We start from the raw sequence: 12,936 nt of genomic DNA on the forward strand, positions 1-12,936 counted from the left end.
ATGTGGAGTACCTGAGCCTATTGTGTGAAGCACACGCTGTTCTGAAACACACTGACGTCTTCAGCTAAAGCTCTCAGCGAGACCTCGAGGACCTGAGAACACATTCGGGCACTCATCGTTCAAATACGGGCCGCTGACTGAGACCGCTCACTTTCTACACTGCAAAAAAATATTTAAAAAATAAGTGACCTGGTTGCCTTAATTTTGAGTTCATTGGAATTAAAAAAATGTAGTTAACAATGAAACTTTTTTGAGAATCGACAACCTTTATTTAAATATTATTAAAAGATTGTGTAAGCATATTGGGTAATTGTGTGTTTTAATTGTGATGACGCAGTGAAAATTTGTATGTGGTTCAGATACAATAATATTTTGAGTTTCTATTTACTAAACCAGGTTCCTTCATTGTATCAACTCAAATTTTTTATTTCAATAAACTCAACATTTCAACCAGGTCACTTACTCTTTTTGTTGAGTCAAATTGTTTTTTTTGTACAGTGTAGCTATTTAAACATTTTAAGGCTTTCTGGACCGAATCCCACAGAAGGGAGAACAATAAAATAAAGTTTGTCGATTCTCAAATATGTTCATTGTATTAACTCAACTTTTTAATTTCAACATTTTAAGGCAACCAGGTTATACTTGCTTTTTTTGAGTTAAACCAACATTTTTTTTTACAGCTTTTTAAACACTTTAAGTCGAGCAGATCTCTCACCATCTAAGGAAACGCGTCACAGCGCATCACACACACACAGGCCTGTCACAATAACACACATCATGCATACACACACACACACACACACACACACACACACACACACACACACACACACACACAGGCCTGTCACAATAGCACACATCATGCATACACACACACTCAGGCCTGTCACAATAACACACATCATGCATACACACACACACACACACACACACACACACACACACACACACACACACACACACACACACACACACACACACACACACACACAGGCCTGTCACAATAACACACATCATGCATACACACACACACACACACACACACACACACACACACACACAGGCCTGTCACAATAACACACATCATGCATACACACACACACACACACACACACACAGGCCTGTCACAATAACACACATCATGCATACACACACACACACACACACACACACACACACACAGGCCTGTCACAATAACACACATCATGCATACACACACACACACAGGCCTGTCACAATAACACACATCATGCATACACACACACACACACACACACACACACAGGCCTGTCACAATAACACACATCATGCATACACACACACACACACACACACACACAGGCCTGTCACAATAACACACATCATGCATACACACACACACACAGGCCTGTCACAATAACACACATCATGCATACACACACACACACACACAGGCCTGTCACAATAACACACATCATGCACACACACACACACACACACACACACACACACACACACACACAGGCCTGTCACAATAACACACATCATGCATACACACACACACACACAGGCCTGCCACAATAACACATTTTGCTGGACGATAAAATGGCCAAGAAATTATCGCGATAAACGATAATATTGTCGTTCTGAGACCATTTTCATCTAAAATAATGATAATGGCATAATAATGCAGGAACACCTTCTCAGAGATCAATAAACTTTAATTTCTACTATTTCTATAATTTCTCTAAAAATGGAAAACATTTTAAATAGCCACAATAAATGAACAAAACAACCAAAAACAATAAAAGCATGGACTCAGTCTGTTGAAAAAAATGCATTTAAATAATTACCAAAAACAATAAATAAAATGGATGAAAACTGCAGCGGATGATTGTGTTTCAGGAGAATATTAGGGGCGGCGGTTCACTAAACCCACGGTTCGGCTCGGCTCACGGCTTTAGGCTCACGGCTTAGGCTCACGGTTTAGGCTCACGGCTTTAGGCTCACGGTTTAGGCTCACGGTTTAGGCTCACGGTTTAGGCTCACGGTTTAGGCTCACGGTTTAGGCTCACGGTTTTAGGCTCACGGTTTAGGCTCACGGTTTAGGCTCACGGTTTTAGGCTCACGGCTTTAGGCTCACGGTTTAGGCTCACGGTTTAGGCTCACGGCTTTAGGCTCACGGTTTAGGCTCACGGTTTAGGCTCACGGTTTAGGCTCACGGTTTTAGGCTCACGGTTTAGGCTCACGGTTTAGGCTCACGGTTTTAGGCTCACGGCTTTAGGCTCACGGTTTCAGGGTCACGGTTTCAGGGTCACGGTTTAGGCTCACGGCTTTAGGCTCACGGTTTAGGCTCACGGTTTAGGCTCACGGTTTAGGCTCACGGTTTTAGGGTCACGGTTTTAGGGTCACGGTTTCAGGGTCACGGCTTTAGGCTCACGGTTTTAGGCTCACGGTTTAGGCTCACGGTTTAGGCTCACGGTTTTAGGCTCACGGTTTTAGGCTCACGGTTTAGGGTCACGGTTTAGGCTCACGGCTTTAGGCTCACGGCTTTAGGCTCACGGTTTAGGGTCACGGTTTAGGCTCACGGTTTTAGGCTCACGGTTTAGGCTCACGGTTTAGGCTCACGGTTTAGGCTCACGGTTTTAGGCTCACGGTTTTAGGCTCACGGTTTAGGCTCACGGTTTAGGCTCACGGTTTTAGGCTCACGGTTTTAGGCTCACGGTTTAGGCTCACGGTTTAGGGTCACGGTTTAGGCTCACGGCTTTAGGCTCACGGTATAGGCTCACGGTTTAGGGTCACGGTTTAGGGTCACGGTTTAGGCTCACGGTTTTAGGCTCACGGTTTAGGCTCACGGTTTAGGTCTTACGGTTTAGGCTCACGGTTTAGGCTCACGCTTTAAGCTCACGGCTTTAGGCTCACGGTTTAGGCTCACGGTTTAGGCTCACGGTTTAGGCTCACGGTTTTAGGCTCACGGTTTAGGCTCACGGTTTAGGCTCACGGTTTAGGCTCACGGTTTTAGGCTCACGGTTTTAGGCTCACGGTTTAGGCTCACGGTTTAGGCTCACGGTTTAGGCTCACGGTTTAGGCTCACGGTTTAGGCTCACGGTTTAGGCTCACGGTTTAGGCTCACGGTTTAGGCTCACGGTTTTAGGCTCACGGTTTTAGGCTCACGGTTTTAGGCTCACGGTTTAGGCTCACGGGTTTAGGGTCCCGGTTTTAGGCTCACGGTTTAGGCTCACGGTTTTAGGCTCACGGTTTAGGCTCACGGTTTTAGGCTCACGGTTTAGGGTCCCGGTTTTAGGCTCACGGGTTTAGGGTCACGGTTTTAGGCTCACGGTTTTAGGCTCACGGTTTAGGCTCACGGTTTTAGGCTCACGGTTTAGGCTCACGGGTTTAGGGTCCCGGTTTTAGGCTCACGGTTTAGGCTCACGGTTTTAGGCTCACGGTTTAGGCTCACGGGTTTAGGGTCACGGTTTTAGGCTCACGGTTTTAGGCTCACGGTTTTAGGCTCACGGTTTTAGGCTCACGGTTTTAGGCTCACGGTTTTAGGCTCACGGCTTTAGGCTCACGGTTTAGGCTCGCGGTTTTAGGCTCACGGCTTTAGGCTCACGGTTTAGGCTCGCGGTTTTAGGCTCGCGCTTTAAGCTCACGGCTTTAGGCTCACGGTTTAGGCTCACGGTTTTAGGCTCACGGTTTAGGCTCACGGTTTAGGCTCACGGTTTCAGGCTCACGGTTTCAGGGTCACGGTTTCAGGGTCACGGTTTCAGGGTCACGGTTTTAGGCTCACGGTTTTAGGCTCACGGTTTTAGGCTCACGGTTTTAGGCTCACGGTTTTAGGCTCACGGTTTAGGCTCACGGTTTCAGGCTCACGGCTTTAGGGTCACGGTTTTAGGCTCACGGTTTAGGCTCACGGCTTTAGGGTCACGGTTTAGGCTCACGGTTTAGGCTCACGGTTTTAGGCTCACGGCTTTAGGGTCACGGTTTAGGCTCACGGTTTAGGCTCACGGTTTTAGGCTCACGGCTTTAGGGTCACGGTTTAGGCTCACGGTTTAGGCTCACGGTTTTAGGCTCACGGCTTTAGGCTCACGGTTTAGGCTCACGGTTTTAGGGTCACGGTTTTAGGGTCACGGTTTTAGGCTCACGGTTTAGGCTCACGGTTTTAGGGTCACGGTTTTAGGCTCACGGTTTTCCGTTCTGTACGGTTCTTGTTGTTTTTTTCTTTTAATCCAGAAATGTACTGCAGCATATGATATATTAATTATCCACAATTTAGGATACAGTATTAAAAAATATCTTTATATCATAGCCTAATCATGCACAAACTGAGCTTGACCATCTCTGAGGAGTGATATTTTGATCAGCGAGAGAGAAGACATCGATGACATGCTTTTCATTTATTTGGCAAAAGCAGAATGTGTATCGCTATCTCTACAGGAACTCATGAGCCTTTAGCACACACAGATTGAACTGAAGAATTAGCTTGCGTTTATCAAACTTTAAGCTTAAAGCCTCGTTTATACCCTGTCAGTCTATGAATGCCGTTAGTCTCTTTACGTGTAAAGCAGAAAATGTGCAATAAAATAAAAACATGCACTCGCTCAGCGGGAAAAACAAGTTTGGCGTCTTGGATTAGTTGTCAAAACAACTGCACACAGTTCAAAGACTCACTGCACACACACACACACACACACACACACACACGTTTGTTTTTGTGAAATGTGGGGACATTCCATAGGCGTAATGGTTTTTATACTGCACTGCAAAAAATGCTTCTTTGTATTTTTGTCTTATTTTAAGTCCAAACATCTAAAAAATCTTACATTAAGAAGTATTTACTAGACAAGCAAAAGTAATTGTCTTGTTTTGGGGTGAAAATTTTTGGGGTGAAAAAATAGTTTTTGCTTAGAATAAGATAAATAATCTGCCAATGGGGTGAGAAAAATAATCTTAATTCAAACAGAAAACAAGATTATTTTTCTCACCCCATTGGCAGATTATTTATCTAAATTTAAGCAAAAACTCTCTTCATCTTGAGTTATTTTTTCCAAAACAAGATAAAAATACAAAGTAAGAAAAGTATCTTTTGCAGTGTGTACAAACCGTATTTTCTATCCCCTAACACAGTCCCTAAACCTACCCATCTCACACACACACAGTCCCTAAACCTACCCATCTCACACACACACAGTCCCTAAACCTACCCATCTCACACACACACAGTCCCTAAACCTACCCATCTCACACACACACAGTCCCTAAACCTACCCATCTCACACACACACACACAGAAAAAAAAACTCCTGTGTGATTTATAAGCCTTTTGTAAAGTGGGGCCATGGGTAATGTCCTCATATTTCACCCTCTCCTGTAATACCTGTGTCATACCCATGGCATTATACACATTTGTGTCCTCATAAGTCACAAAAACATGCCCACACACACACACACACACACACACACACACACACACACACACACACACTGAACTCGTGCTTTGCACTGTTGCATAACAGCCGAAACATTCACATGTTCCCTCAGGCTGTTGTGGAGTTCACTACTCGGATGTCTCCGTCAGATATTTATTATTTCCTGCGTTACAACAGCAACAAACACCCACAGCTGAGGCGATACGTCACACACACTCACTCACACACACACAGCAACAAAGCCATGTGTTTATCATTCAACACTGCACATTTGGACACCAAATCCAGCGTGTGTTTATGAAGCACTGCAGGATAAAGGGAACGTCTCGTGTCCAAACCTGATTCGATGTTGTGGATTTCAGACCGAATTATTGCACTCCATCAGTTTAACTGATCCATCAGTGTCGAGATTCGCTGCGGATGATTGCAGATTTAGTTTAGTGAGTTCTGACTGGACTGAGCAGGGTGATAAGTGTGTGTAAGGAGGTTTATGCATAGCAAAAATGCTTTTACTTTAGTATATTTGTCTTGTTTCTAGTCCAAACATCTTAAAATGATTAAAACAAGAAGTATTTACTAGACAAGCTAAAGTAATTGTCTTGTTTTGGGGAAAAATAACTCAAAATGAAGAGAGTTTTTGCTTCAAATAAGATAAATAATCTGCCAATGGGGTGAGAAAAATAATCTTCTCACTGGCAGATTATTTATCTTATTTTAAGCAAAAATGTGTGTGTGTGTGTGTGTGTGTGTGTGTGTGTGTGTGTGTGTGTGGTGTTCTCTGCGCGTCTCTAAAAGAGGAAGTGTGTGTGCTGTGGGTTTACTGTCACTTTCATCCGATTGGTCTACAGATGAGCCAAAAAAGGGAAGTGTGATGATAAACAAGGAAACAAAGTTGTGTTGTCGCCATAGCAACCAATAATAAAGTATTCATATGCGATATTTATACATGACAACACTCGCAGCGCTTCATCTGCGCAAGCCGAAGGGAAAAACATCCGCACACAACATCTGTCTGAAACTGACCATTCATTCAGAAGACACAACACATGATCATCAGGACGATGGGCTACCTCTATATCGACTTCTGTCACTTCACCTGGAGAACGTGTATAATACATGACACACCTTATTAAACACTACTGATGCCGAATGAAGACTTTACATTACAGCTACTAGAGCACAACAAAGATTTCATTCATTTAACTCAACTTTAAAGGGGTACTTCAGCGCTGGGAATATGAATCTGTATTTAAACTGGGTCATCAATGCAGTAGAAATGTGAAATTATTTTTGAATTTGGTGCTTTCTAGACTGAGAAAAGACAGAAAATGTATTTTTGTCCCATGGGGATGAAAGACTACAATTCCCAGAATGCTTCGCTGCCCTGTGAGGCCATTCCCAACACCACCAACTTGATTACTGTGACTGAGTTAGAGAAGACACTATAATTAAAAACTTAACGTGTGTGTTCAATATAATGAGTGAGTCGCCGCGCGAGTATCACAGCCCTGAGCACTAACTGCAGGAGTGATGAGAGCTGAGGTAATCGCGACTACATTCGCGGCATACATTCACAACGCGAGTTCAGTCTGGCACGCGTTTCAGTTCATGCCTTTGCAAGCTTAACTTTCATAGAAATTAATTTGAGAAGTTAAAAGACTTCCATTGCAGACCATAGCTCCGTTTAAATGATCCTGTCTGCAAGCTGAGCTCTCCCTGCCAGCTGAGTGTAATCTCCATCCCCCATGCGCAGATTCAAAACATGCGGAAATAGCTCCCTCTGCTGGCTGTAGTCTCTAGCCTCTGGGCAAACATTCCTCCTATGATGCAAAAATCGTCATTTTGCATCATAGGAGGAATTTTTCCAGAAATAAAATGCATAAATCTCTTGTCTCAGGGAGATATGAGGGGGGAAAGCACAATAATTTGAATATTCTCCAGGGTTTCTACTGATACAAAGCCATATGCTAATCGCTGAAGTAACCCTTTAAGAAATATGTGATAAAGGAGTTGCGAAAAGATTTTTTGTGTGCTGACCAATTAATCTCAATTAATCATGACTAATCACATCTAACATAAAAGTTTTTAACTATATAATGTGTGCGTGTGTGTGTGTGTGTGTGTGTGCGTACACACATTTACAAACGTTTATGTTAGATGCGATTAATCGCAATCAGTCACTTTATTAATCGCATTAACATAACATTTTGTAAATGTAAAAAAATATATATACACACACACATTTGTTAAATATGATTAATCGCAATTAATCACTATTAATCGCATCGAACCTACATTTTTGTAAATGTAAATTTATATAGTATATATATATATATATATATATATATATACACACACACACATTTATGTCAGATGCGATTAATCACTTTATTGATCGCATCTAACATAAAAGTTTGTAACAATAAAATGTGCGTGCGTGCATACACACATTTACAAACGTTTATGTTAGATGCGATTAATCGCAATTAATCACTTTATTAATCGCATCTAACATACATTTTGTAAATGTATATTTTGTGTGTGTGTGTATACATATACCCACATATACACATACCGTATACACACACACTATATATATATATACACAAACACACACACACTTACAAACATTTATGTCAGATGCGATTAATCGCAATTAATCACTTTATTAATCGCATCTAACATACATTTTGTAAATGTATATTTTGTGTGTGTGTGTGTATATAAATACCCACATATACACATACCGTATACACACACACTATATATATATATACAAACACACACACACTTACAAACATTTATGTCAGATGCGATTAATCACAATTAATCACTTTATTAATCGCATCTAACATACATTTTGTAAATGTATATTTTGTGTGTGTGTGTATACAAATACCCACATATACACATACCGTATACACACACACTATATATATATATACAAACACACACACTTACAAACATTTATGTCAGATGCGATTAATCGCAATTAATCACTTTATTAATCGCATCTAACATACATTTTGTAAATGTATATTTTGTGTGTGTGTGTATACAAATACCCACATATACACATACCGTATACACACACACTATATATATATATATATACAAACACACACACTTACAAACATTTATGTCAGATGTGATTAATCGCAATTAATCACTTTATTAATCGCATCTAACATACATTTTGTAAATGTATATTTTGTGTGTGTGTGTATACATATACCCACATTTACACATACTGTATACACACACACTATATATATATATATATATACAAACACACACACTTACAAACATTTATGTCAGATGCGATTAATCGCAATTAATCACTTTATTAATCGCATCTAACATACATTTTGTAAATGTATATTTTGTGTGTGTGTGTATACATATACCCACATTTACACATACTGTATACACACACATTATATATATATATACAAACACACACACACTTACAAACATTTATGTCAGATGCGATTAATCGCAATTAAACACTTTGACAGCACAATTTTTGTAATACTTTTATTCAGCAAGGATGCATAAAATTAAAAAATAATGCAAAAAATATGTACAGTTTATTTATAATCTAACAAAAGATTTCGGTTTTTCAATCAATGCTTTTTTTCTTTCTACTTTCTATTCATCAAAGAATCCAGCAAAAACATGCCTCATGTAATATTAAGTAGGAAAAACTGTTTTCAACCGATAACAAAAAGCCATGATTAATAATTGAGCAGCAATAATAACTGATAATCATTGAGCAGCAATAATAACTGATAATCATTGAGCAGCAATAATAACTGATAATCATTGAGCAGCAATAATAACTGATAATCATTGAGCAGCAATAATAACTGATAATCATTGAGCAGCAATAATAACTGATAATCATTGAGCAGCAATAATAACTGATAATCATTGAGCAGCAATAATAACTGATAATCATTGAGCAGCAATAATAACTGATAATCATTGAGCAGCAATAATAACTGATAATCATTGAGCATGAGAGTGATTAGTGAAGGGTCATGTGACACTGAAGACTGGAGTAATGATGATAAACTCAGCTTTGATCAGAGGAATAAATCACACTTTACTATATATTCACATATATTTCACTGTATTACTGGATTTATGATCAGATAAATTCAGCCTTGGTGAGCCCAAAAAAGTATATTTCTGGAAATCAATCGTCAGATTAATGATTTCCTGTCTTGATTTTTCCTCCATAACTCAAGCCATGTTGCACAAAAAAAAAATGGTGCATTACATTTACATTAAACCTACCAGAAGAGACAGTAAAGTTTAGTTTTGTGCACCCTGATCTCTGCGTTTATAATATTCATATGTGATATTTATGATATCTGATCTTCATGGTTTGGTTATAGCAGCAGAACTCACGGCGTGATGATATGAATATATGCGTCATATGATGATGATATGAATGTTATTTTCATAATGTTGTGGGTCCTGTTTGGCGTTTGCATAACTGCAGTGTGAACAGGAATTAGTCGGCTTAATGTTCCCTTCAGAAATCATTCTGATGCTAAATTATTATCAGTTATTACTGGTGCTCAATTATTAATAATGGTTTATTATTATCAGTTATTACTGGTGCTCAATTATTAATAATGGTTTATTATTATCAGTTATTACTGGTGCTCAATTATTATTAATAATGGTTTATTATTATCAGTTATTACTGGTGCTCAATTATTATTAATAATGGTTTATTATTATCAGTTATTACTGGTGCTCAATTATTATTAATAATGGTTTATTATTATCAGTTATTACTGGTGCTCAATTATTAATAATGGTTTATTATTATCAGTTATTACTGGTGCTCAATTATTAATAATGGTTTATTATTATCAGTTATTACTGGTGCTCAATTATTAATAATGGTTTATTATTATCAGTTATTACTGGTGCTCAATTATTAATAATGGTTTATTATTATCAGTTATTACTGGTGCTCAATTATTAGTAATGATTTGTTATTATCAGTTTTGCTACTTACTTGATCCCGGATTCTTTGATGAATAGAAAGTTAAAAAAAGAAGAAGAAAAAAAAAGCATTTATTTAAAACAGAAATCTTTTGTTAGATTGAAAATGTCTTTACATATTGAAAATTGTATTTATATATAATTTATGCATCCTGGCTGTATAAAAGTATTTAAAAAATAGTGCAGTCAAATTGATTAATTGTGATTAATAGCATCAAAAATAAAAGTTTGTTTACATTATATATGTGTGTAATGTGAATAATTATATATATATATATATATATATATATATATATATATATATATATATATGTATATTTAAATATATATATAAATATATATATAAAGATATATTTGCATGTATATTTGATTTCTTATATATATAAAAAATAAATGTTGTATAACATTTTTTAAATATATACATGCATGTGTGTATTTATAATAATTATACACAGTACACACACACATATATATTATGTAAATAAACTTTTATTTGGGATGCGATTAATCACAATACACTTTTTCCTAGCACTATTATATATATATATATATATATATATATATATATATATATATATATATATATATATATATATATATATATATATATATATATATATATATATACCAGTGAATAAATAATACAAATAAATATAAATAAATAAATAACTATAAATGTATATAAATAAATAAATAAATAAATATATAAATAACAATATATACAAATAAATAAACATACAAATAAATATAAATAAATAAATAACTATAAATGTATATAAATAAATAAATATATATATATAAATAAAAATATACAAATAAATAAACATACAAATAAATATAAATATATACATAAATATACTAATAAATTATAATATATATATATACACACACACACACACACACACATATTTACAAAGGTTTGTTAGATCCGATTAATCACGTCATTAATGGCAAGAACCGGAGACCCATCAGCACTAGAGCAATCGAGGGATTATAAAAGTTATCTAATAAATAACTGACATGTTCTTAGTTAAGAAATAACTTTGATGAGCTAAACACTTTAACGCCAGCCGTTTCAGACGCTCGTCAACAGAGAGCCTTCTGTGGGCCGTGTCCCGATCCCCAGCGCGCTCCCGATGCAGACAGCACTAGACGCGCCGCGAGCGCGCGCATCCTCCCTAAGCAGGCGGCGCACTAGGGATCGGGACACGAGCATCGCGTCTGATTCATGCATTAGAGGGAAAAACACAGCCACCGACTCACCTCCGCACATCGAAAGTCATTGCGACTGCGCGAATAATAAACTCAAGTGTGTTTTAACTATAAAGCTGCCTTAGACACTCTCAAAGTGTTTAAAAATAAACGACACAAAGTGCTACTCCAGTCTCTTCCTTCAATCCTGCCGGCTGTTCAGACCGGATGTGACATGCGCTTAGGACGCTTTGCACTATCCTATTGGTCGAGCGGGGCGATTCTGCATCCGGTTGAGAAATGAGTTGTGGCGTGCGAACTTTACGCGTTGCCCCTGGAGACAGCTTTTAGCTTCCGCTTATGTGGTCCAACCGTCAAAAAAATAGTTTCTAACAACAACTAAAACAACAATAAAACCGTAGCCTAAATCTGCCATTCTTCCTGTGTAATATGAGAATAAAGCGGGTTCATAATGAAAACCTCTGGAAAGTTCTGGAATTATGCTTAACTTGTTCTCATCTCATGATAATAATACTCAGGCTTAGAAAATTAGTAAGTTACGTGACAGAAGTTGTGAAATACATGATAGCGATTATGTTCACACATCTGTGGCTCAAATAGAAGAAATCAAATATTTCAGAAATGGGAACAGACTGATTAATGTAGATTTAGGTTTATCCAGCATTACACATCATGAAAATGGAAACATTGGACATTAAGTGTGCATTTATTTATCTTGTGTTTCATACCTGAATTTTGAGGGTTCACATACAATTAATTTATAATTGACCAATAACTTTTTTGTTTGTCATTACTAGATAAGTAGTTTATAAGTAGCCTATATTACCATACTTAATCATTAGCGACTGTTGCTATGGGCCGTCGTCGGCCGTCCGCCATTTTGGAATGGTCAAAGCCGGTTGTGATCGCACTTTGTGACCGTTCAAAAGCAAGTAGTGACGCATTATACGTATACATATCTATGGTTATACGCATTGAATATCTGCAATAGACGCAGATAGGGTTTAGTTTAATAAATCTAATTCTGCATATGCTAAAAATACTGGTTAAAAATCTTAGCATCTTAAAATTATACAAATATAAATACACAAACCAACATGTTCTCACCTGTGAAAGGTAATCCCATTTCTTCTGGAATTTAAATCGCGTGGGGTTTTACAGAGGCTGCACAGTGTTGTTGTTGTTGTTTTAATCTGAGTGATGACAGCATGTGAAGTGTTGACTGTTCCAAAATGGCGGCACGTTGACGTGCCCGGAGCGGTCGAATGTATATTACACTCACTTCAAGCCA

At 37.8% G+C, this 12,936-nt stretch overlaps 1 protein-coding gene across 1 annotated transcript in view; it reads right to left on the reverse strand.

The window, feature by feature from the left end:
- Window positions 1–11,869, reverse strand: part of ergic1 (endoplasmic reticulum-golgi intermediate compartment 1) — a 47,213-nt gene extending 35,344 nt beyond the window's left edge. Inside the window, exon 1 of the mRNA XM_067456783.1 lies at window positions 11,697–11,869. Coding sequence (XP_067312884.1) covers window positions 11,697–11,716 — 20 coding nt within the window. The 5' untranslated portion in view covers window positions 11,717–11,869. The remainder of the gene's footprint in view (window positions 1–11,696) is intronic.
- Window positions 11,870–12,936: the final 1,067 nt, after the last annotated feature.

The sequence above is a fragment of the Pseudorasbora parva genome, chromosome 11 (genome assembly GCF_024679245.1).
Source record: "Pseudorasbora parva isolate DD20220531a chromosome 11, ASM2467924v1, whole genome shotgun sequence".
Classification (NCBI taxonomy): domain Eukaryota; kingdom Metazoa; phylum Chordata; class Actinopteri; order Cypriniformes; family Gobionidae; genus Pseudorasbora; species Pseudorasbora parva.